This window comes from Leptinotarsa decemlineata, unplaced genomic scaffold, assembly GCF_025532065.1.
Source record: "Leptinotarsa decemlineata unplaced genomic scaffold, Ldec_3_MD MMD2_tig00026361_RagTag_RagTag, whole genome shotgun sequence".
Taxonomy (NCBI): Eukaryota; Metazoa; Arthropoda; class Insecta; order Coleoptera; family Chrysomelidae; genus Leptinotarsa; species Leptinotarsa decemlineata.
Window position 1 is genome coordinate 3,481,449 of NW_027412704.1, and position 27,722 is coordinate 3,509,170.

Here is a 27,722-nt window from a genome sequence, read left to right on the forward strand (position 1 = left end):
AATATATCCGTCCAGTTTGTCGGTATAGTCTAGTTCACATGTACTTTTTTCTGTAACATTTTTCAGCCCTGTCCTAAAATTACGACCAAGGTGTCATTCGATTCGTATTTTTGCCTAGAAAGGACTTTTTTACGCAAATTCATTGATCTTTTCAAATCTTTTTTCAAATTTCCAAAATTTTGAAAATTTTCCGAAATATTAAGAAAAAACTAAAGCCCCATTTTTTTTTCACTCAATTGTTTATAACTTTCGTAATTTTTTTTCTGACCTCTCCTCAAACTTTCTAGGCAAAAATACGAATTGAATGACACCTTGGTCGTAATTTTTGGACAGGGCTGAAAAATGTCACCAAAAAGAGCTAAATCGAGTACATAGTATAGTATACTCCAATTTTAATCCCATATTCTGTTTTCTGGGATTCACTGTTGAGAGTTTATGATTTCGAGCGCCTAATTTGTGTTGCATAATACGTATCATAGTATGGTTTGTGGACATGTTTGCAAATTGATGAAATTCCCAGCATCAATCGATCTAGTCTCTCCATATGGATAAAAAATGACCTCAAAGCTGCTACTAGTAAATTCCTCATTGTTGGTCTCCATATTTTCACATTCCCGAATAGTTCTTTCCTGATTGCGTCAGACTCCTCCTCTCTTTCAGTTCCTTCTTGGTGCTAGTTTCAGGCCTATGATTCCTAGACATTCATTCTCCAGAGAACTGTATTTTCACACTTCCCAATTCCAGAGGCCATCATAATACTCCATAAATATGGGGTCAGAACACCTTTTCAAAGACAGATTTTCAGCTGGATCACTTTCAATTCCACCATGTGTATATTAGTCTTCCTCTAAGGATGTAGTTTGTTCATCTGCAACTGGTCACGATGATCCCTCTTCTACTCGACGTCTGAATGATTGATTCGTAGTTGATTTATCAAACTTAAGTTGTTGAAAATTTCAACTGAAGCTCCGACTATAGAATTTGACATATCTGGTAATTATTCGAGATCCGAAGAGGTGTTTCTTCAACTTTTGCCATAAATTCTCATTCCAAGTGGGTCGATATCTTATTCCTTGAAGTTAAGGTGCTGAAAGTCTGAAGGAACTTTGAAGTCACAGGGTAAAATGGAGAGAGGAACTTGAAATTACTGGAAAGATTTGTAAAAGTTCTATTTGGCTGTTTCTATTCAATCTGGAATAACGAAAACTGAAGTCCTATGATTAGAAATTCTCTCTTTCCAAATTGAGTAAGGGGTAGATTTCCGTCACAGCTTTGAAGATACATGAAAGGATTGCTGTGGAAATGTTTCTTAGTTGGAAAGAGTAGACTCGAAAAGTGACAAAATCCAATATACACAAATACTAAGAGAAATATTTTTGTATTATACAATGTGTGATTGATTGGAAGAACAAACTCATTGATGCTCATTAATACTTTTGTGAAAACCAGCTACAATTCTGCCTATTGGCAGACGATGAACATAGTGATACGCAACAAAAAATATTACTTCCAAATGGAAGGATATAGTTCTTAATCTATTAATTACTAACAGAAGAAAATCATCGATAACTAATGAAAGGATATACCGTTGAATCGAACAGAAAATGAGAATGATGGAAATAAGTTACAATTATTGGGACAAAGATACAGTTAACATTATAGTGTGGAGGAATGATACAGGGAAATGTTTGAAAGAAATCAATATCAAGAACCCAAATGGAGATGAATCCAAGCAAAGGTGAAACAAAATGAAAAAATAAACAGGGAAGAAAGAAAATAAATCAAAAAAGTAATTTAGAGAGATTAAAAGAGAATAAAAGATATGCAAAGCAAGTATAAATTGTATAATATGTTAAACAAGTATGAATTGGAGAAGACGAAATGGAAAATGAGAGAAATTGAAAAAATGCAAACATCCATATGGCTGACTCAGATTCATTGGTTGAAAGAAAACCTTCAGAAGCAGTGGTAATTTAAAGATATTCATGGGGGAATTCTAAGAACGAAACGAAAGTTGCATAAACTACATAAAAAATGAAGGGGAATATGTTCTTGTAGATGAAGTGAGTACAATACTAGGTAGTGTATAGAGGTATGTCGAAATAATGAAATTGAAAACTCTCCTATCATCTTGAACCAAATTTCCTCGAAGTATCATTATTGCAATCTTCACTAATGATGCTGGTATCATCAGGGAGGGATATATGAGGTTTCAGTATGGAGGATTAGCAGAGGGAGTTCTTCCCAGAAGTATCCAGCGCGGCAGAGAAAGCACAAACATTTTGGAAAAAAATGTTCAATAAGTTCAATATCGTTTTTATTACGAATTGTCTTGCTCCACAAAATAGGCATCAACTGCCGACATTAGTTCCTCATCGTTGAAAAATCATTGACCACTGAGCCTTTTTGTCAAATTTTGAAACAGAAAATAATCCAAGGGGGCTGAGTCTGGCGAGTAGAAAGCATGGGGTAGCAATTCAAACTTCAATTCGTTGATTTTCGTCATTGCGATAATGGATTTGTGGCCAACTGCGGCCGTATTTGCTTGATTTTTTCACTCGAACGTTGCACAAAGTTCGTATAATACTTGCCGTTGATAGTTTTACCTTTTTTAAGATAGTCAATGAAAATTATCTTGTCAAATCTGAAATGCATATACCATAATGATGAAAGTCATACTTAATATTGTTTCCACTTCACAGATCGACCATCAATTATCAGGAACCATAAAAAAACCCGACCACTGGGAATATCCTAGACATCGCTTGAAGTTTTTCAACATTTTAGGAGAAGGAGCATTTGGACAAGTTTGGAAATGTGAAGCTTTGGATCTAGAAGGTAAATGTTCTTTGTCTTACGTGCTCTTCATCCAACGTTCCTGAAATATTTTCCAGAAAAAATACTTTCTTCTCTTCCACGTTTTCCCCTTTCATACAATCATTTCTGCTTTCTCATCATCAACTAGCGAACCGACCAGGCTTACCATGGGTAGATAATAATAATGATAATAATATTAATAATAGGCATTTGATACAATTTCGCATGAGCTCATCTTGCATTTGCTCAGATGCATTGCGGTACTCGATAACATAGTGAGATGCATTGAACAACTGATACCACTTTGGCGAACTCGCTTCACCATAACATCTGGTCAAGCAAGAGTCCAAACAGGGTAGGTCACTTTCAGAAGGGGTGTATTTCAGGGTGATTCCCTCAGTCCCCTCGTCTTCTGCATCTCACTATTGCCATTATCCGTTGCGCTCAGAAATACTCGAGGGTATAAATGTGGCACCCCCGGAAACCGGAGGAACAAGGTCACCCATCTGTCTACGGAGAGGATGTGCAGCTCGTAGATGGAAGCATCCTACACCATCAGGATGCCGGAGAGACGTATACTTACCTCGGGGTGGAACAACGCCACTCACAAGAGGTAACAGCAGTGAAAAACTCTCTCCGCGGCAAGTATCAGCACAAACTTCGACAGATCTGGTCATCGGAACTGTCGGGAAAGAACAAAGTTGCTGCAACAAATATGCTTGCCGTTCCAATCTTACTCTACTCGTTTGGAGTAGTGAAGTGGACTCGGGTGGACTCGAAAAATGATGCATCTCTATAGGAGTTTGCATCTCAAATCGTCCGTTCCACGGTTGTACTTCCCCCGACAACAGGGAGGCCGTGGACTTTTGAGTTTGGAGTGTCTACATGACAGAATGGTACTGGATACAGCCTGTAAAGTCGTTAGGAGTTCGGATCCCCTTCTCTGCATGGTCTGTGACCATGAGAGAGCAGGAATTGGAGCATGTCTCCTTAGGGCAGCTGCCCGAGCAGCTGATGAACTCGGTATATTTTTTGACACTGAACGGGGTGATTACAACTCTGTCTCCGAGTTGGAACCCGTTCAGCAAAAAGCTCAGATAACAACCGCAGATATCACCTTACTTTTGCAGAGATACAAGGATAAGCCACTGCATGGGGTCTTCTTCAATAACATTGGAGACCTTGGCTTATCAAAGTGCCTGACCTTCGCTTTTCTCAGGTCGAGTGGGCTGAAGTCGGAAATTGAGGGGTTCATCATGGCTTGCCAGGATGGTGTCTTCAACACCTTAGTCTACCGCAGTCGCGTGATGAATATAGAGGTTCCTGACACAAGGTGCAGGGCAGGGTAAAATAATAATAATATGTCTTTATTCATCACAATAATAAGTACAAATTAAATAAAATTCAAAGAAATGATGAATAGGCGAAGTTCAGCTATGAGAGCTGCTTTCAAACCCAACCTCGATTGGTATGTATTTTTATTATTTTGTATTATATTCGGATATGTGGGAAATTGCCAAAATCATTTGCATATGTCGTGCCCTATCACTGTCGTGTAAGAAACATGTCTTTCAACCTTTTCTTAAAGTTTCTCAATGAACTTTCTTTAAAGTCTGTAGGGATGGTGTTATACAACTTTGTCACATTGTAGGAGAAACTACATATACTAAATATTGCTGAGGAATGCCTGGGAATGAGCAAAGTATGCCTATTACGAGAAGTGCCACTGTGTGATAGTGCAACTAGTCTTTCACGTAAGTAAGGCAGATATCCCGAAACAAGAATTATATGCGTGAAACTAAGCAAATGGATTGATCTTAGATATTTGAGTGAAAGCCAGCCAGAATCTCGAAAGGACGGACTTATGTGATCATACTTTCGGATACCGTAGGAAAATCTGACACAACTATTTTGTATTCGCTGGAGTCGTATCACATCTAATTGTTGTAAGGCGGGTCCGTAGATACAATCGCAGTAGGCTAATCTTGAAAAAATAAGTGTTTCACAGAGATTCAACTTCAGACTTTTTGATAAAAGGTGTCTACTTGGATAAAGTTGTCTTAATACATTGAATGACGTTTCACACAGATGACTTACATGCTTCGTGAATCTCATGTCAGTATCTAACCACAAGCCCAGATTTTTACATTCATTCACAAAAGATATTATGTTATTGTTGACAAGGATCGACAATGACTCACACTACACCTGGGATTTCTTTGAATTGATAGTAAGAGCATGTGCACAGGATACATCATATAGAGTTTTGAGGTTTCTGTTGATATTTTCATTAGCAGGTGTAATATCTTTAAAGCTGAATGAACTATACAATTGGGTATCATCGGCGTAGTGATGTATTTTGCCAAAACTAACAAATTCATGAAAGTCACTAATATAAAATGCGAAAAGGAGCGGTCCCATGACTGAACCTTGCGGTACACCAACTTTTTTTGATATTATTGTTGATTGGTTACCATCAAGATAAGTTGATTGGGTCCTTCCGGAGAGATAGCTATTCATAAGTGACACTGCATTATCGGTAAAACCAAAACACTTGAGTTTTATGGACAATAAAGAAGGATCCAAGGTATCGAATGCTTTACTGTAATCAAGCATTAGGAGAAATGTAAAATTTCCTTCATCAAGTGATTTGTATATGTCGTCAGTGATGAGACTCAGAGCCGTAGTAGTGCTATATAGAGGGCGAAATCCAGACTGAACGAAGGTGATAAGATTTTTTCGTTCAACGTATATATCTTCCTGAAGACAACACAAAATGGAAATGCGACCTTCACCTTCAAAGTGATCCAATACATAGAAAAATACTAACGCAATTACAACCTTTCTTCATAATGCGTATCGCATCGGTTTGTCAGGCCGCTTGCATTGATTTTCTAGGTATATCCATTCGATTTGTATGGTGTGGAGGGCAATCATGATGGAAATAAATGCTCAAGGTAACTAATAATGATGCTGAATGTTTTTATTCAACGTACCAATAACATACGTACTTGTATCCATCGTATCCGTCTGAATAGTTTTTCAGTTAGAACAATTAATATGACTATTAAGATAATTTCAAAATATATTAAAAAATATTTTTTTAAGAATATGGAGAAGAAGAAATTCGAACATTTGTTTTCCAAGAACAGTGTACACTTAATCATTATGTTATGTGGCTCCCCAGTTTCGTACGGGTAGAACTGCCCCCCCCCCCCCAACATCGCACAAAAGCAATAATCACATTTACACAAATTCACACTGAACAATGATGGATTATGCTTATGAACCAACCTCTTATATCACTTTATCCATTTTCTTATGATTCTATCGCAACTTTCTCTCGTTCAAACTGTCAATCCAGTCTTGCCTAGAACATGCTTGGCAGAAACACCTGGTATAAAGATGAGGAGAAAATCGAACTTGAAACGGGAGTTAGAATGTACTCTGCAAACATGAATTCACATCAGAAGTGAAAATACTAGCAGAACAAATTGAATTGACGCTATACAGGTTGTGAAAACATTCAGAAATCTTAGGAAATGGATCATTATATATTTTGTTTTTTCTTCTCTTATTGCTTTTCTCATCATAAAGACTCTTTTATATTTCAAGATTTGATATATTAGATCTATATAATGTCTTTTCTTCCTAATAACTTTTCAAACAGCTCTTCAAAATAATGCTTCTATTTAAAATCGAAACTCTCAATGTGAACCATAAAGCAGGATATTCAGTACCTGAAGGGTGTAATGGACAGTCTGAATATCCACCTCAACCTCATCAGTATTCGAGTGATATAATCAATTTCGTGCATTAGATTAAAACTTGCCTGTGAGGCCTGCCTGAATGTAGCAGGAAAAGCGGAGGGAGTGGAAATACGTATTTGTTCATGATATTTGGTTTTTCTGAAAAAGTTCGTCGAATCAATATTCATTTCAAACCTGTGTACCTAGGAGTGTGTTCAAGTGGTCTGAAATATGAACAGAAACTCAAATCAACCGTGAAAGTAGACGATTATATCGAAATGAAAAAGTTATACGGGGAACTGAATCAGGAAAATGATCCTTTCTCAATATCCGTTGTAAAACTCCACAATAGTCTGGAAGATATATTGCAAGGGTCAAAACAAAAACTCTGTTGGTCAGTCTAAATGAGCTATGAATATATGAATCAAGGAGCATAAGATATAGGCGAGGACAAGTGATAATTTTCGAATTGTACGGTTCTGGGTCGCAACTGTCCCTTAACAACACTTTTTTTGTCCCTTCACTGAAGGTAGCTTGAGTATTATGGTAGTTTTTGCAGTTTCATCAGTTTTTCGATGTACAGAAACTCATCATTCCAAGTCAGCCTCATTTTGTAGCTTGCATAATGAACATTATCAAGTAACTCTTTTTTGCGAGATTTTCGCAGTCAAGTAAAAAGATTGGCAACATCTGGTTGCAGAACAACAAACACATAGGCACGGTGTCACCATCAGGAATCAATCATACATCTGTAAATTCAGTCAGAAGATCTAACTTTCCTTGAAACCAACTGATATATACACTCAGGTAGCCATAGCTACCCTCGTGACATCAGGGACCGAATTATAAGTACCGGAAGTGTTAAGTCATTTATGAGAATTACTATTGGAAATTCTATTATATTCTCTCTATCTGTATATTCTATATATTACAGAGAAATAGAGAAAGCAAATAATTCCAAAATGTAGATGTATAGATCATGCAAAAAAGTAACTTTCACACAAACTGAAAAAAAAACCTTCTTGAAAAAACTTTTTTCGTATAAACATTGTATTGAATGAAAGAAAAAATAGTATGTATGACAAATGACTAATTCGGACTATTTATCGTTTGGTATAAACCATTTTCTAGAAGTGCCATTAGAGAAACTGGAAAAAAAATTCTGCAAATTTAATTTTCCATATAAAATTTCAAACTATTCAAAACATTCAAGAATATATGATATGAATTCGGTGTAGCATATGAATATTCAACTATACTTTGAGTATATAGAAAGTTGGCAACATTGAATTATTCAAATGAAGTGTACCCAACGTCATTCTCATTCTACCAAATTATATTATACTCTTCGCAGTATCCACTGACGCAGTTAATCATTGTTCAAAGAACATTTTCATCTATCTTCTTGATCTACACGGTTATAGAACAAAAATCATGTTTCTCTTTCTCATTCTACCAAAATACCATAATTTTTCTGCTTATACTTTCCACAGTATTCATTGATGCAGTTCCTGGACAATCATCCTGTATTCTGATCGCCCAAAGAACATTTCCATCTACCTTCTTGTTCTACACGGCTATAGAAAAAAATTATCATCCTCATTCTACCGCAGCTCCATAATTTTTCTACTTATACTTTCCGCAGTATCCATTGACGCAATTCCTGTACAGTCACCTTGTATACTTATCGCCCAAAGAACATTTCTTTCTATTTCCTTGACCTACACGGTTATAGAAAAAAGTCATCATTCTTATTCTCATTCTACTAAATTTCCATAATTTTGCTACTTATACTTTCCGAAGAATCTATTGACGCAGTTCCTGGACAGTCACCCTGTATATTTACCGCACGAATAATATTTCCATCTATCTCCTTGATCTACATGGTTATAGAAAAACAACATCATTGGCATTCTACCAAATTTTCATAATTTTTCTACTTACACTTTCCGCATTATCCATTGACGCAGTTCGTGGACAGTCCTGAATATTCATCGTTTGAAGAACATTTCCATCTATTTTCTTGACCTACACGGTTATAAAAAATCTTCAATCTCATTCTACCAAATTTCCATTATTTTTCTTCTTATACTTTCCGCAATATCCATTGACGCAGTTTCTGGACAGTCGCCCTGTATACTTATCGCCCAAAGAAAGTTTCCATCCATCTCCTTGATCTACACGGTAATAGAAAAAAAAAAGATTATTCTCATTTTACCAAATTTCCATAATTTTCCCACTTACACTTTCCGCATTATCCAGTGACGCAGTTTCTGGACAGTCACACTTAATATTTATCGTTCAAAGAACATTTCCATCTATTTCCTTGACCTACACGGTTAGAAAAGAAATCATCAATCTCATTCTACCAAATTTCCATAATTTTTCTTCTTATATTTTCCGCAAAATTCATTGACGCAGTTTTTGGACAGTCGCCCTGTATACTTATCGCCCAAAGAACGTTTCCATCCATCTCCTTGATCTACACGGTTATAGAAAAAAAACCATTATTCACATTTTCATTCTACCAAATTTCCATAATTTTCCCACTTAAACTTTTCGCAGTATCCATTGACTCAGTGCCTGGACAGTCACCCATCCATCTTCTTGGTCTACACGGTTATAGAAAAAAATCATCATTCTCATTCTACCAAATTTCCATAATTTTTCTACTTATACTTTCCGCAATATCCATTGACGCAGTATCTGGATAGTCACCCTGAATATTTATCGTTCAAAGAACATTCCCATCCATTTCCTTGATCTACACGGTTATAGAAAAAAAATCATTTTTCTTATTCTACCAAATTTCCATAATTTTCCCACTTACACTTTCCGCAGTATCCATTGACGCAATTGCTATACAGTTTCCTTGTATACTTATCGCCCAAAGAACATTTCCATCTATTTTCTCGACCTACACGGTTATAGAAAAAAGTCATCATTCTTATTTTCATTCTACCAAATTTCCATAATTTTTCTACTCATACCTTCCGCAGTATCTAATGACGCAGTTCCTGGACAGTCACCCTTAATATTTATCGCCCAAAGAACATTTCCATCCTCCTCCTTGGTCTACATGGTTATAGAAAAAATCATCATTTTCATTCTACCAAATTTTCATAATTTTTCTCCTTATACTTTCCGCAAAATCCATTGACCTACTTACACTTTCCGCAGTATCCATTGACGCAGTTCCTGGACAGTCACCCTGAATATTTATCATTTAAAGAACATTACATCTATTTCCTTGACCTACACGGTTATAAAAAAAATCATCAATCTCATTCTACCAAATTTCCATAATTTTTCTACTTATACTTTCCGCAATATCCATTGACGCAGTATCTGGATAGTCACCCTGAATATTTATCGTTCAAAGAACATTCCCATCCATTTCCTTGATCTACACGGTTATAGAAAAAAAATCATTATTCTTATTCTACCAAATTTCCATAATTTTCCCACTTACACTTTCCGCAGTATCAATTGACGCAATTGCTATACAGTCTCCTTGTATACTTATCGCCCAAAGAACATTTCCATCTATTTTCTCGACCTACACGGTTATTGAAAAAAGTCATCATTCTTATTTTCATTCTACCAAATTTCCATAATTTTTCTACTCATACCTTCCGCAGTATCTAATGACGCAGTTCCTGGACAGTCACCCTTGATATTTATCGCCCAAAGAACATTTCCATCCTCCTCCTTGGTCTACATGGTTATAGAAAAAATCAGCATTTTCATTCTACCAATTTTTCATAATTTTTCTCCTTATACTTTCCGCAAAATCCATTGACCTACTTACACTTTCCGCAGTATCCATTGACGCAGTTCCTGGACAGTCACCCTGAATATTTATCATTTAAAGAACATTACATCTATTTCCTTGACGGTTATAAAAAAAATCATCAATCTCATTCTACCAAATTTCCATAATTTTTCTCCTTATACTTTCCGCAATATCCATTGATGCAGTTTCTGGACAGTCGCCCTGTATACTTATCGCCCAAATGAACATTTCCAACCATCTACTTGATCTACACGGTTATAGAAAATAATCATTATTCTCATTCTCATTCTACCAAATTTCCATAATTCTCCTACTCATACTTTCCGCAGTATCCATTGACGCAATTTCTGAACAGCCACCCTGTATACATATCGCCCAAAGAATATTTTCATCTATCTTCTCAATCTACATGGTTATAGAAGAAAAATCATCGTTCTCATTCTACCAAATTTCCATAATTTTGCTACTTATACTTTCCGCAGAATCTATTGACGCAGTTCCTGGACAGTCACCCTGTATATTTATCGCACGAATAACATTTCCATCTATCTCCTTGATCTACATGGTAATAGAAAAAAAGCATCTCCAAATGCCGCAAAACGAATCCCATTAAAGATAATATCCCACTGTTCCAGGTACACAAAGCGGAGTGACGGTAGTCGCAGTGAAAACTCTAAAGGAAAATGCGAACGAAAAAGAAAGGTCCGATCTTATCTCGGAACTACAAGTTATGAAAATGCTCGAACCTCATCCCAATGTCGTCAGATTACTGGGATGCTGCACAGATAAGGAGCCTATTTTTCTCATTATGGAATTCATAAGCAAAGGAAAGCTGCAGAGCTATTTGAGGAACTCGAGGGCGGAGAGATATTACAATAACATGCACGGACATAGCAGATCCCTCACATCGAGAGATCTGACTTCTTTCGTGTATCAAGTAGCGAAGGGGATGGAGTTTTTGTCTAATAATGGGGTGAGTAGTACATATATATTCCCCATTAAAAACGTAATTGAATATTTGGCTTTTGTCCTAATTTTTGCTTCGATTGCGATCGCCATTTATAATTCATAGCTGACAAAAATGGAATATTTTCCACCAAGAGATGGAAGGTGCAGTAGGGTTTGCTTTGTGTATGTCATTTAATCCAAAACCGACATTTCTACACTCAATTCATTAATCAAATCTGAAATTTACATCGGGATACATGCAAAGCCAGTAAAGCGGTCTTCGTAATACGGTTAATCCCAGGATTTGTGGAATCAGAACTGTTGGTTTAGGTACCTATCTCATTCATCTCATCATTTCATGCGGTAATAGGTTTCTGATGAGGGAGCATCTCAAGGCTTGATAATAACGATGAGATTCTGACTCAAACTGAAAGTAAAGCTGTGAAATTATCATAGGAATGTAGTTTCGCTGCAACTCAAACTGAAATACCATATTTCAAAGGAATTACATATATAATACTGAATTAGAGGATCTCGCAAGGACATTGGTGAAGTTCACCATCTGGCAGGAAAAATTGTAGATTTGTATTCAACGTCTAAATACGTTGAAATCAAAAATCCACCCAAAAATGATACAAAAAGACCTAGACCACTCTGTGTATGCTTGGTATGCAGACCATTGAGAAGGAAATAGCAATGAAACGGATAGCAAGGGGCTAACCAACTCAGGGAAGGTCTTGTCTCCACTGTTATGAAACGTGTCTTGTGAACCATAGGTACTCACTATGTAGACATCGGTCATCCTAGTCCAGGCCAAATTTGATAATATATTGAGGGTACACAGCAGCAAATCCTGAATATCATGACCAGATGTATACAGGAATAGTTCGACATAAGGTTATCCAAATCGACCATCCATTGAGATAGGGGTAACGTTAGGTTATGTCAAAAATGAGTGCGGCTATTCGACTCTCCATCGCAACCCGTAAGTGTTTATTCTGGCTGAAACCTATTTACACTCGACCCAATAACCCCAGCTTCTTAACAAAGCCGATTGTATGGTGAGTGACCTTTGAGAAGGCCTGTTAGATATCGTAGTTAATCCCTATTGTAGTCCAACAAATGTTTGGTTTCAAACTTCAAAGGGTGAATGAACCCCTTGAAGTGAGCCAATCCTGGAAGATTCTGCTCCCATTAATCTTCTTGCCATCCAGGTGTTCAATGCTTGTTTGGCAAAGCCTGAAACGATGCCAATGACAGGTTTTGTTCCGATGAAGCCACTTGCAACACTCTTCTTTGCAAAGGAATCAGCAGTCTCGTTTTTGGCAATTTGCTACCAATTCAGACGTTGCTTGGTAGGAGTCAAGAGCTTTCAACGCCGCTTGACTGTTCGAGAATATTTCGTATATGAGGTTGGATTCTTTCAATCTTCTTCTTCTTCTTCCAGTGTGAGAGAAACACTTCAGTCTACTCTCTTCACGTCTTGTGTTAACGTGAGTAGCAAGAATGCGTCAAGTCAAACTGGAAAATTAACCGAGTAACAAAGGATCGTGCAAAACAGAAGTTCCGGAATATATGGAGGAAAGAACACCAAATGAGGTTAATGGACCACCATCAAAGTCACAATGCGTGGACACTGGATGAGTGGTGAATAATTGATCAGACTGATCTCGTTCCCACGTATGAAAAATAAACTAAAATAACTGAATTTGAGCCATCCGCAGGTATATACATCAATTTTTTTCTGTGGGATCATAGTGAATTAAGAAAACATCAACATTATTTTGTCCAGGGCTGAAGGGATTCTATAACAATACCAGTAATCTTTGTTATCGAGAAATCTCTGTATACAATCAGACACCTTTCCAAATAAAAATGAAACCAGAGGTATTTGTATAAATCATGAATACCATAATATCAGACTCTGATGAAAAAAGTATTCATATAGATAAACTTCTTGAAAGAAATAGAGATAGGATTCTATGTTTTGGAAGTCAAATTCTATAAATCGGATACACTGGAAATATAATCAATGAAGGTATAAGTGGGTCAATTCGTATCAAAAAAAGCTTTAATGGATGAGCCTCCACTTCTTGTTTTATGTTGGAATCATGAACTATCATGGATACTACAACTAGAATTATCATCAGATGGGCAATAAATTATATAAATAAATGAATTCTAAAAGAATTCGAAGTGATTACTTGATCAGAAAAATCAAACTTCTGAAACCAATAGAGAACATCAAATACAGAATATACCTGAAAGACATATAAGTGAACTTTTACTATACAACTAACCTTTCCATTTATTTGATAATGTCACTGAAGGAACACTTCAAACGATGAATTATTTCCACACAAGGAAAGCCATTTTAGAAAGTAACTAATTTATATTCGCCGTACGAATAATGAGAGTTCAGGCAATAAACTTCTCTAATGTCTTCCAGAAATGAGCCAACGGAAATTGATCGGCCAGACAGCCTTAATATTTATGGAACATTAAATAACAATCACCGAAAATGTGGATTTATATTCCTTTTGGAAATCCCATACCAGTTGCGTAGTTTTCCAAGATTCGAAACACCTCATGTACAGTACTGACAACAATAAAGTACATGTAACACTTTTTTAAATCATTTTTTTCTGCTACAAATGGAAGAGAAACACGAAACAGCTAACTTTCGTGTATAATCAGGGACAGCATTTGTTTAAACAATGCCTCGCACTTATTACATTGAAAGGAGATAGCTATATAAACGAGAGTCGTCGGCAGTTTCTTTGTTTTTGAGACCAACTGATGACGTATCATTCTTTGACCGTTTGGTGTTGAAATTGTTGAGTTTTCATGTTTTGCAGTACTTTAAATTACACAAATAGTTGTTTCACAACTGAATGAAATGTGAGCATTTCAAATTCCACAGTGAGTGACTTTCATATGACAATTTTAAAATCGAAATAAACATGCCTGTGTTTGATCATGATATATCTTTATTGCACATCCAAAAATTCAATTTTAGTACGACATACGTTCGAAAAAATACATATTATATGAATCAATGATTGTACAGACTAATTATTGGAAAATATAAGACATAATGGAACAGAAACAGTGAAAATGTGATATGCAATAATGGAAATGGAAAAATACTCAGCTAACCATGAGTCAGTACACTTTCAACAAGTTTCCAATAATGTCTATCAATTTACACAATGAATCACAATATAAATCGAAATCTATGCAAATAGAATAGAAATCGCAACATATTGTCAGCGAGAAGCAAACTTTCACAGGTCAGAGAATCTATCAGATCCTTTATAATTTGGAGAAAAAGTAGAAGACCCAAAGTGTAACCCTGGGGTACCCCTGATGAAACGAGGTATTCAGATGATGCAAAACAATTATAGAACAAGTTTACTCTTGGTGAGCAACAAATTTAGAACATCTTTAATTTCAGGAAAAACCAGTTTCAAGATAGCAAGATCATAAAAAATTAAAGAAAATATTTAATTTTGTTTTTGCTATATCCAAGGTTTAGCAACTAAATAGCGACTGAATCTTCTGTAAAGATCAAAGGGAAAGTATAAAATTCATTGAGTTACTTTGCTACCTTTATATCACGATAGCATTATTTGCGATTTCTAGGGATCGGCACGAGCAACAAAATCGTTGTTTTGGCAACTAATTAGCTACAAATCTATGTATTTTTTTGCAATTATGCTGGATTCGCCATGCTAGCCTGATAGAGCTCCAAGAAATCAGGCCCGAACTCTTGGGAGAGGTTGAACGTCTCCAACTGTCTTTCCGGTGATATCGATTCAGTTTTTCAACCCTTGATTTCGTTCACAAACCTAGGAAAGTGAGTAATTCAGCCTAGAAGCGATCATTCCCTCTTCAAAATCAGGATAATTGATCTATCTGCTATGTACAGATTATTGATTTAGAAAGTTATTGTTTTAATAAAATCCAAAAGGATAGTAAAAACTCTTCTTTTCAGATGAACGTGCCTTGAATTAGTGTTCAATTGCTATTTGGGCCATCTCTTAGATTGATTGTTTTATCACTCCCTCTCAAATTAGGAATTGACGAAGGCTCCAAAGCACTTATTTGAGGCTCAAAACACAATGAACCTTCTGCCCGATAGAATAAAGCTGGCTTTCGGATTGAGGGGAGAATCCCTCTACGATTGTATAACGAAAGAAACTAGACGATGAGCACTGATGAAAATTCGGCACGTTTAATCGTGTCCGGAATCTAGAGGGTGGTGAAAAGATCAAATAATTGATTCGATTCACGCTTTCGTTTAGCTCAGTTTCTACAGGCATATCTTTCCACGAGAAAAACTAATTATCTAATGTAGTAGGGGATTATTGGATTACTATCTAAACTGCAGATGGTTACTCAAACTGTTTTTATGAAATTCCAGATCTGTATTCCGTGTTGGCAAAAGAACAGAACCACTACCAAAATTTCATTAATCCCTTTCATCAACTACTTCTGGACTGACATGAAAGTTTCTCATACGAAAACTATATCGTTCACAATTAAAGTTTCAATGAATTTTCCTGAAAATCAGCAGGACAGATTTTCTGGTGCTTTACTTTTTTTATAACCTGTTCAATATTTTTTTTTATTGTTATTTGGTCTACACAAGAAATATCTTCAAGCATAGTGGATGACTTGATTTGGGAGAGGATTGTCGTCCTCAATTCTTGACTTTTCAGAAAGCCAAATACTCAAAAGTATGCGCACCAAAATACATCAATGTTTTGCTTAAAATTTTTGGAAAATTGAATATGACAATATTTTTCGAAACTGCTCATATATTTTCACAAGCGTTGGGCAACCCGCAAATTAAGAGGACGGAAAAAGAAAAGTCCAGTTTTGCTCAACATAGAGAATGGCTATAAAATAAGTGAGGAATGCTTGAAATTTTTGAGGCCGGTACATGGGAACAACTTTTTGGAGCCTCGAGAAAGTTCAGAATTAAAAAAATCTGGAATGGAATCTAAGAACAGTGGTCTCATTCCTTACAACCCTCTGTTAGTAGTCTCGGGTAGTTTAGGTAGAAAACACAGCCTGACCTAGAGATGGCGATAGTTGTTTGAAAAATATTACTGTACTAGAAAGCACACAATCTATAAAGCATATGTTTCAAGTTTGAAGACGCTGCGTTGTTAAGTATTTGCTTGGCAGACATCAATAGTGAACTTTTTCGGTGAATTTGTGAAAATGAAGAAAATTGGTAATCATTATGTGGCATAACACTTTCATTTGGAAGGCCTCAGCCCAGCCAATGTAAAATCTCTTTGTTATCGATGAATAAATTAATTTTACATGAAAGTGATATGAGTTCTAGTCATTTCAACAATTTCAAATAACACTATTGTGAAATTGTCACCATTCGGTGTTTTGTTAACTCTTGAGTAAAAATCTCGCAATAATGTGCGAAAAAAGTGAAGGGAGAGACTTTCCGGCAAATGTATTATTTCTTTTTGTGAAGTGAAGAGTTCTTCGATATCTCTACTACTCATTTTAGTATAAGTTGGAGTTAACAATTTCCATTTTTCCGTTAAGCTATTCATATTTTAAGCCTCTGATAACATTTGAGAAAAATGTGTTCAATACTCGTCATCATTTCAGTTCTCAGATGTTCAGGCAGGTCATCGAAGAAATTGAAAGCACTGGCCAAAGAATTGGGCCTCAAGCATACAACTTCTCAATGGTGATTTCAAAATGGGTGGTATCAAAAAAGCCCAAAAATACTTCTATTCCTTCATCAATTCCATTGTATTTGATACATAAAATTCATTAAATTTCAGTGTGTTCTCTACTTCATTTTTTGAGATTTACATACGATTGAAAATTATTATTCATTCAGGTTCAATAAACATTCACGCATGTAAAAAGGTTTTTTTCTGTGACGAGAAAAAAGTTTGACTATTTATCTCTGATGACAGGTAACAAATGTCAATTTTCCAGAAAATTTTTTCCCCGGAATAATTAGTGACTGGATTAAATATAAATCGGTTCAATTTGTGAGGTTGCAGTCAATAGCTGGGCTGTTACAAAGAAAACTCTTTGTTATATGTCAAGCTTTCGGTATATTTCACACCTTCGTCAGGACAACTACAATAATAAGATTATATATCTTGTAAAAAATATATAAATATGGAGAACTTACTAACGTGAGAATAAAATATAAAATGGTTCAGAAGCAGATAGAAAAACATTAAATAATGACAGTTGATAAAAATTTTGGCTGACAATGTCAAGTGGGAAAATTCTGAATGATACTTGAATTACTAGATCTTTTATTTTTTTTATCATATTTCAGTAGATACGTGTAAATTTTGCTAAGACTATTAATATCAGTTCGTTTATTCATTGAATGTTCTTCGTTATTAATATGTATCATTTCCAAAAATATTCTTTTAGTTGTATTGGTTTCCCTATCTAAAATATTTGGATTTTCAAAATTCATTTTATGATCCTCCGAATTAACATGTTCTGTTAATGCACAAGAATTAACATTTCGTCCAGATGTTTGTCCTATATACCGAAAGCTCTTATATATATATATATATATATATATATATATATATATATATATATATATATATATATATATATATATATATATATATATATATATATATAAATCAAGAATGAAATAATTCGTGGACACAACACTCAAAAAATTTTTTGAGTGTTGTGTCCACGAATTATTTCATTCTTGATTTGTATCATACACACTCGATAAAATCTCTATCTGTATATATATATATATATATATATATATATATATATATATATTTTATTTTTTCATTTACATGTCTCATTTATATTTTTTTCTAATGGAAATGCTGGTATAACATGTTCATCCTGATACTTTTTCAGTTTCATTCAATATATTTTCATGAATATTCGGATTTCTGTAGCTTTTGATAGCCACCTTGAATAAATACTGAACTGGAACAAACAGCATACAAACTTCTGTAATAGGAAAATGATACCATAGCGAACGTATTACACAAATTCTGAAGGACTTAAGACCTTCATGCATAAAACATAAGATTCCAGCTATGTTCAAGTATACGGATACATCACGATAATATCCTGGGAATCAAATTGCCAGCGTTCCTTGTATTCTACAAAACACAAAGCTCTGTTTATATTCACAATGGTATATATAATTCATTGCCTGTATGATGTTCATAAGTAGTTGCGATGTACAAAGACAGTTGGCATTGTAACTTTCGATCGGATGAGTTAGAAATATGTATTTCCTGGAGTATTCAATAAACGTACTAATATTTGCAGAATATAAAAATATTTCAAAATCGAACATACACCAGGTCGAATAAATCACATTTATAATTCACAAAAATAAATTTCATTTGGAATTCACATTGGAGTGTATTGAATCTAAGTGCTGATATTCCCAAAAATAATCAGAAGAATAGTACAAATATAATGTGGAATACTGAATTACATTTGTACGTGTGTGTAGAGTCTACATATTTCATATAATTTTTATATAGTTTCTCATCAGTTACTAATTGTTATTTTTAATATTATCTCCACATGAATAAAAATGATTCTTTTGGGTCATTTACTTATTGTTTTCTCTGATAATTGTCATTTTCATCTGATGTACAGATTCATACCGTGTTAGCAATAACACGTTAGAAAGTAAGACCTCGTTACTTCTTAGCTCGCACAAGTTTCTCAACTTCTGAGAGTTGTCGTTCGTATGGGTGCGACAGCTGATTAATGAAAAAAACAGATTTTCAAACAGATACTTATATATTGATTGATAGCTTGACCACTTCTCTTTCTCTACTCTGTGAACAACTGTTTTTTCTATTTTGAACTTCAGTAGAGGCATCTTAAAATCAAAATTATGAATGATATCGGATGAAAAATTATTCCGGGTTTTCAAGTATGTCTTCAACTCTTTCTCAATCAATTGTACGAAACAAATTCACTGAATATTCTCTTCTATCCTTTCTATATCCTTACGTTGTTACGTCTTAGGAAGAAGAATTTCCTGCTTTGTTCCTAAATTCTTTCAATGATTAAAATACTTGAAGAAGCTCAGAGATTTTTCTCTAAAGTCAGGTGAAGGTTTAACAAACCAGTGGAATGCTGAAAACTCCGTTAAATTCTGTTATTTATATTTTGCATTCCTGTTCCTGCATTCCTGAGATATCGGGAGGGGGTTCTGAATTTCTATCGAGCTACAAAAAGTGTATGAGTGATATGTTTGAATAAATAATGGGGATAAGTATCTCGAGATATAATTGAAAGTATGAATGTATATATTGTACAGATGAATGATGAAAATATCTTAAAACTTGCTAAACACTTCTCTTAATATTTTCCAAGTCAACCAATGGATTATTCTTTAATTAAATAGTACCATCGAAAAAATCATTGATACTAATGAAGCTTGGAAAATCTAGCTGTGATTCTGAATATTGAATACGCAGTAGAACACCCGGCGAAGTGCGGCGAGAGATCCTCAACATCGAGGAACTAGTGTAGCAACACCATGCTAATACATTGATAATCTTTCAATTATTTTCCACCTGCACAAAAGGAGAAATTAGGGTTTCCGTTTCCCACTAGTATACAGTGCGGTCCATATGTATGGAATAAATTCGTTTTTAGCGTTATTATGTACTATGTGAAAAAAACCTGAAACAGGTCGATTTTTATTCTCAAATTTACAATTTACAGTATGAAAATATTATCCCCCTACAGCACCCCTTCTGAATTATAAGCACCCTTTCGAAAATTTTAAATAGCAAAGGGGGTCGTGTGGCACCTTGTTGGAAAGATATTTCAGTCCTCTGTTCAGCAATATAAAGTTTCTTGAGCTTAGTGCAATCATAACTGAGAAAATAAATTTTACAATTGAATTAAATGTTCAAAATGACCACTAACCTGGAAAAAATCTTTGAAGGTACTAAAATATTAGACAAAAAGCCAAATAAACAATTGATATGAATCTAGTAGGCTGCTGTCATTTAGGTATTTAAAGTTACTAAAAGACGTCAGTATAATATTTGTGGGCGTATTGAATTTAATTATGACTCATTTGTCCGAGACTCAAAGAATAAACATTTCAATTATGATTGGTTGTGGTAATAAAACAAGAACTCAAAATGAGGTTTGTGAAATTTTTAATAATAAACACCCTGGTCAACACCTGTCGCAGTCTACAGTTAACAAAATTGAAAAAAAGTTTCGTGAAACTGGACATGTAAAAAATATTGGAAAACCAGGTAGAAATGTTCAATTTACTGATGAAAAAAAGTTGGATGTACTTCTAGAGATTGAGGAAAATCCGCATAAGACAACTCGAGAACTTGCCGCCGACAATGATGTAAGTAAATCATCTATTTTCAGAGTTTTGCATAAAGAAAAATAACCCTTAGAAAGTTCAGTTGGTTCAGGAGTTAATGGAGTTAATGATGATGGACAGAATGAACGCAGATTTGCAGTTCGTTAACAAAATAGTGTTTTCTGATGAAGCGACGTTTCATTTAAACGGAACAGTTAACAGACAGAACTGTAGAAATTGGAGCAGAGAAAATCCTCACCGGATATGTGCGACTCACACTCAATATCCTGAAAAAGTTAACGTTTGGGCTGGTATCATTAACAATAAATTTATTGGCCCTTATATTTTTGAGAGCACTGTTAAGGGTGAGGTTTATCTAGATTCTTTGATTATAATTTTAGTGCCTACATGGCCGGCTAGATACCCCAATTTGACTCCTCTCCATCACTTCTTATGGAGTTCTTTAAAATCTAAATTATATTTTAATGCAACAAACAATATTGCTGATTTAAAAGTTAGGATAACGGAAGAAATCAACAAAATACTACCCGAGGTCATAGAAAATGTTGTACGAGAATTCCAAAATCGCCTCTGTTATTGTCAAGTAGTTAATGGTGGTCATTTTGAACATTTAATTTAATTGTAAAGTACATTGAAAATACATTCTAAATATTAGGTGGCATTATTATCTTCATTCTACGTAAAGTTTTGTGATACCTAGAGACATTATAAAAATTTCACATTCTAAAAATCAATTTTCTCAGTTATGATTGCACCAAACTTGAAAAACTTTATATTGCTGAACAGTGGACTAAAATCCCTTTCCAACAAGGTGCCACACGACCCCCTTTGCTATTTAAAATTTTCGAGGCGGTTTTTATAATTCAGAAGGGGTGCTGGAGGGGGATAATATTTTCATACTGTAAATTGTAGATTTGAGAATAAAAATCGACCTGTTTCAGGTTTTTTTCACATAGTACATAATAAAAATGAATTCATTCTATACATATGGACCGCACTGTATATGTATTTATCAACAATTCCCGAATTCATTCAAGTCAATATTCTTTTACCGATTGTACTTCCTGGTGAACGTTTGTAGTGGACAGTCATCATCTCTAGAACTTACGTCATTCCATTGTCTTCTCTCTCACACCCCCAGGTCTTTTTGGTACTTCTCTTCTGGTCATTGACGTTTTACAAGAACTAATAGGGGTGCACAAGAACTTACGTCATTCCATTGTTCTCAGGGGTAAATTTGAGCGTTTTTGGCAACTCTTCATCCCTACTGCTAAGGGTTTGGAGAACTCGATGGACTGTATCTAGAACCGCATTAGTATAATTACTATCTCTCTTCATCATTCACGCATCTCAGAGGCACAGCTACATTTGCCAAGAGGTACTAACTGCTAAATAAATATGCCCTTGATTTACAGGTGTTCACGCGTTGCTATCTCCTTGATCTCAAATAACTTTATATTACTCTTTCCATTATTCAATAAAGACTTCTGAGCGGCAACCTCACCCATCAATATTCCGAATCCCATCCTCGGGTCCTACCCCAGAATTCCACTGGCTTCTCGTGTCCACATTACCAATCACTGTCGACTCTATCAAAGTTTTCCCCTTCAGATAATCCACCGAGATCTAGCAGCCCGCAACATTCTCATCACGGAGGAGCATACATGCAAAGTAGCCGACTTTGGCTTTGCCAGGGACGTAATCGCTTCCCACGTTTATGAGCGCAAAAGCGAGGGCAGGCTTCCCATCAGGTGGATGGCTCCGGAATCTCTCTATGACAACATATTCACGGTCAAGTCGGACGTGTGGAGCTTTGGAGTTCTCATCTGGGAGGTGGTCACGTTGGGAAGTACGCCGTATCCTGGGATGTCGGCGGTGGAAGTCATGAAGAAGGTGAGTGAAAGTTTCCACAGATGGATAAATAGATAGCACCATATTTCCAACATGTGTACACCCGATCACAGAAAATGTTGAAGAAAATATACTGAAAAAATAACATAATTAGATTCAACTAACAACTATAAAATAAATGAATTAATTGTAGTCTTAAAAATGTTGACATCGAACAATTGAAACTTATAAAAAACTATAAATGAGAGGTTCTATATCAAATACAATCCTTGATTGTTTGAAGGTGGTTGACAATATTTCCTGGTGTATTTCATCAGTTCGGACTTCCATTGTTTCCATTCCATTGTCCATTGTGTAGTATATGAATTAATTTGAAATCCCTGAAAGAAATTAAAAAGATTACCCGAAAAATAACAATTCTATCAAATAAAAAGTTGAAATTACAAAGAAATAACATACAAGCAACAACCAAAAAATAAAAAAAAATTGAAAAGTTAATAGAAGCTGAAAATTAACTAGAAATGAAACGAGAAATTGAAAAAGATTCCAAACCAAGTTACGTCACGACGTTTCCATTGTTAGTATCCACAAACGTCTTCGGGTGATAACTGGACTTATTCCTCCGAGATCTGACTATTTAATAATAATAATAATATTTATTTGTAGTTCCATATAAATACAATAAATATACAATCTATAAGAATGATAAAAAAACTACAAATAAGGCTACAAACATGTTCCGGAAGGGTACTGTTGATCTTAGTTCTAGCCTTGAAGAAAAGAACACTAAACGAGAGAAGAAACAAAGAAAGAAAGAGGGTAGAGAGAGAGAGAAAACATGTGAAATTTATTACTGAAAATTTTTCAGAAGTATAAAATCTATGAAATCAATGAAATCAATGGCTTTATGATTAAGCAGCGATGAGATAATTTTTGTAACAGCACTTAAATGAAGAAACTTTACTAACTTTATATTTTTGTGGGATATTATTATACAAACTATTATATTATAACTGAAGGATCGTCTATATAGAGTGTATCGATGGGGCGGCGGAGAAAGTAACCCTTTAAACCTCAAATTTAGAGTGTGTACATCGCTATGAAATCTTATTTTGTCATACAAATATGATGGACATTTGTTAATCAATATTTTATGAAAGAGGGTAGCCAAGTGTAAAACACGTGTATTTTCCATAGTCAACCAATTGGTTTCCTTAAGTTTATATGAAATTCTGTCATACTTTCTAATACCATATATATATATATATATATATATATATATATATATATATATATATATATATATATATCATGATTTTTGAACTCTCAATTCTTAAAATATCTTTTTTATTCAGGCATGAACCATACACAACATCACAATATGCAAAATGACTTTATTTTCAAACGTATTGATAATAAATGACGATGAGGATAAAGCATTTTCAAACTCATGTAACTTCTCTGAACACATTTTGTGACATGTTTTGTGAACCTTAAATTCACGTCCATTTCGATACCTAAATTTTTTGCCACGTTCCTGGGGCATATTACTGTATCACCAATAACAATATTAATATGTCTCTCCACTAAGCTACGATCAGTACCAAAAACAAGCAGATTAGTTTTGTTTGAATTAATTTTGAGATTATGAGCTCCAGATGCTGAAATAAGACGAGCTAAATCTTCATTCGATTTTTGATTAGCAGTAGCAACGTCATCAGGGTTAATAATAGATATAGTTGAGTGTCATCCGCATACATATGTGAATTACAATGTCTTAAAACAGAAACTAGATCGCAAGTGTATATGCAAAATAAAAAGGGTCCAAGTATAGATCCCTGAGGCACTCCCAATTTAATAAATTCACTGCTTGATTTTTCCTTCAAAGTTTCTACAAACTGTGAACGATCTTTAACATTGCTTTTAATTAAATTTATAGCAGGTTCAAAGAACCCGATGAAGTTCAAAATTGCAAATAAAATTGGATAACTAATAGTATCAAAAGCTTTGGAGAAGTCTATAAGTATCGAAGCATTTATGAGTCATTCGTTTATTCCGCTTCATTGGTTTTAGCGGGAGATGACCGTTTGGAGGGAGTTGGTCGTTGTCCTGTTGATTAGAAGTTTCCATATGTTACATATATCTACGCTAGCTTGGCTACATGTATTGTTGGACAACATACACGGGGCTTCTTTTAATTTTCTCCGAAACCAGTGTTCCTTCTTGTGTATGATTTCAGCTTGAGCCCACTTGATGTTATGTTGATTAGTCTAAACATGCTCTGCTATTCCGGATTTGCTGGTTTCTCCTTGCTGGGTGTGTTTCTTGTGCTCAGCAATACGAACTTTCAATGACCTCTTAGTTTCACCGATGAATGATTCTCCGCACTCGCAGGGTATCCGGAAAATGCAATTCTTGGAATCGCAGTCCGCGTTTGGTGGCCTGGTTTTTGTGAGGCTGCTACGGATAGTGTTCCCAAATCTGAAGCAGGTCCTGATGTTATACTTGGACCCAATCCTTCTTATCCTTTCCGATAATCCTCTGATATAGGGTAGTACAAGTACTGGTTGTGGAGGCTTCTCTTCCTTGTGGAGCTCCTGCTGTTTTCTTGCTGAAGCCTGTTCTACCATCACTCTGGAGTAACCATTCCGTTCCTTTCCTTTTCGAGGCCTTCCTTTGTATTACAGAGCCCGAAAGTACGGTCTAGTAGAGTCTTGATGATTCCTCTCTCAGTCGATTGATGGTGGTTGGATTTGTGGTTCAGAGTGTGAGTGGGTTTTCGATATACAGATGTTTCCCATTTAGTGTCAGTCCTCTTCACCAATACGTCTAAGAAAGGCAATTCGTTTTGAACTTCCTTCTCCATTGTGAAAGTGATGGAAGGAATTACGTTGTTGATGTGCTTCAGGAAAGTACAACGATCCTTGATGTAGTTGAAACATCATCCAGAAGTTTTAAAGAACACATTATACTTACTGATGCTCTGAGACTCAAATTTGTTCTAGATTGTAACCTTTTGTAATTGTAACCTTTATATCTCTGAATTCTCTAGTGTTCCTCATTATGGAGCCCAATATTTGACTAGCGGATAAAACAGCTATCAATGAAAGTCGTTGAAATACTGAGTTTTCTGAAAATTCCTTACATAAATAAGTAAATTTAGTACGAATCTTTCAACAGGGACTTCAGAACTTTCATGATTGCCAACGGCCAACTTGTTGAAGCTACATTGTCATTCATTTAGTCTGCTTTGCTGACTAACCGTGGACACAAATAGCATTCGATAATGTGGGTCTTTCGAACGAATACGAAATTTCTATGATATCTCACACGCTCAAAGATAGATCCTACATTATGATTCAATAAAATCCTACCGATTGCCATCCACCTTGTCCATTTCCTTCAATTCTCCATAAAATACCTGCAACCTCAGGAGTTTACGATTTTTGTCACATTTTGTCACATTTTGTCACAGGCAGCAAGAGGTTGCATATCTTGATTAACCAGGTTCAATTCAATGCCTCCAAAAACCCAGGTATCGGTTTTCTCAAAAAAAAAATGTTTCTGAACCGTTTATAATAATGTCAGATCAAACAGTTCCGCTTTCTGCTGGGGGTTAAAATGGATACCAATATGTCTTGGCACAATCATGTCCATGGAATGGCAAAGGCTGCTTCTCAAAAGCTTGGAACATCGAAGAAGGACTTGAGATTTGTCCCTCTTCTATAGATACTTCTGTTCAAGTAACTTGGTATATGGTATGTGCTATCGCGGGGCTTTTTTTTGTATTATAGTTGTTCACTGTGCGAAGTCATCAACATGTAAAAGTTCAAACAAAAATGTAAAGTTTGGGCCCCCTTTATCCACGTCGATATCCAGGCCGGAGTGGTTCGTATAAAGACGTTAAGAGGGCCTTGTATGTGAAAAACCCCAAGGTCTACCGAGGAGGAAGGAACTTGAAAAGATTAAGTGTTTTTTATGAAGAAAAGAATACGAAAGAACTCAGGGTGGCAGCTCTGCTTCGAGAAAGACGCGTCCCCTGACGAAGCTCCTGCAACTGCTGATGAGAGGAGCCTGGCTAAATGCCCCTAAATAGAAAGCAACAGCCATTGAAAAAGGGGGAAGGGGAGAGAATTAAGATTTGGATGATTGTTATAACCTCAAAGACGTATCACGGTTCCAAAGAAAAGTCTGTTATAATAATAAGCTTCGGCTTTGACCAGCAGAAATATAAAATTTCTGTAGGTAAAAACGGGATGTAATGAAGATATTAATGATAGTGAATATTCAAGAAGTAAAAGCATAATAGTGAATTGAATAGACACTGTTGTAAAAATTAATGAATTTTTATCGGAGAATTAAGGACAAACAGGGTAAGACAGAATGAGTAATGATGTATTTAGGCAACAGTTTAAAGCTGAACTGAGAACTCAACCCTTGATTCGTCGTGAATTAAAACTTTTCTTTCGTCAATATGAACCAGCACTATTAACCCTGACAAGGAAAAAGGAAACGCTTCGCGACAGCTTTCCATTTTTGTAATCTGAGAATGCCGCGGATATAAATGACGTCAGGCTACGCCGGAAAACGCTTTTATTTTTCCAGAGGATAAAACGACTTTGACAGTCTCGTAACGATGTTGCGGAAACGAATTAGACTAATAGCGGACAAACGACGATATAGGATTCTCCAAAGTCTTTTGTGACATTCGGATATGACTGAGTAGATTGTATTTCACGATGAATTATTGAAGCGAATCGGTGGAATTCTACACCTGAACGATTGTTATATAACGCTGGAAAAGTGAGGCCAAAAAATGGAAGTGAAATACATATCAATTGCTCTAAAGATAAATTTATATAATAGTAAGGTTTTTGTGTTGATGCGTCCTTGAACGAGAAACAGTAGTGACAGGAGGAGCAAGTTGCTGTTCGAATGACACTTTGGATTCAAAGACGAAAAATCTACTCAAAATGCCCCAATGGATTCAACAGATTATATTCAAAATCAAAATCAAAATGAAAAAATCTTCATTTCCGTAGACCTAGGGAAGGCATGGAAAAAGTCACATAACTCAGTACAATTACAATGAGGTCACAATCATAAAACAACATAATTATATGACATATTGTATAACATTTAGACCATAAAAGGGATACGAAAATTAAAATTTAAAATTCCAAATCAG

At 35.3% G+C, this 27,722-nt stretch overlaps 1 protein-coding gene across 1 annotated transcript in view; it reads left to right on the top strand.

Moving 5' to 3' along the window:
- Cad96Ca (tyrosine kinase receptor Cad96Ca) overlaps positions 1-27,722 on the top strand; it is a 66,049-nt gene that overhangs the window by 23,338 nt on the left and 14,989 nt on the right. Inside the window, exons 5-7 of the mRNA XM_023157036.2 lie at positions 2,703-2,838; positions 10,998-11,335; positions 22,295-22,576. Of these exons, the coding sequence (XP_023012804.2) occupies positions 2,703-2,838; positions 10,998-11,335; positions 22,295-22,576 (756 nt within the window). The remainder of the gene's footprint in view (positions 1-2,702; positions 2,839-10,997; positions 11,336-22,294; positions 22,577-27,722) is intronic.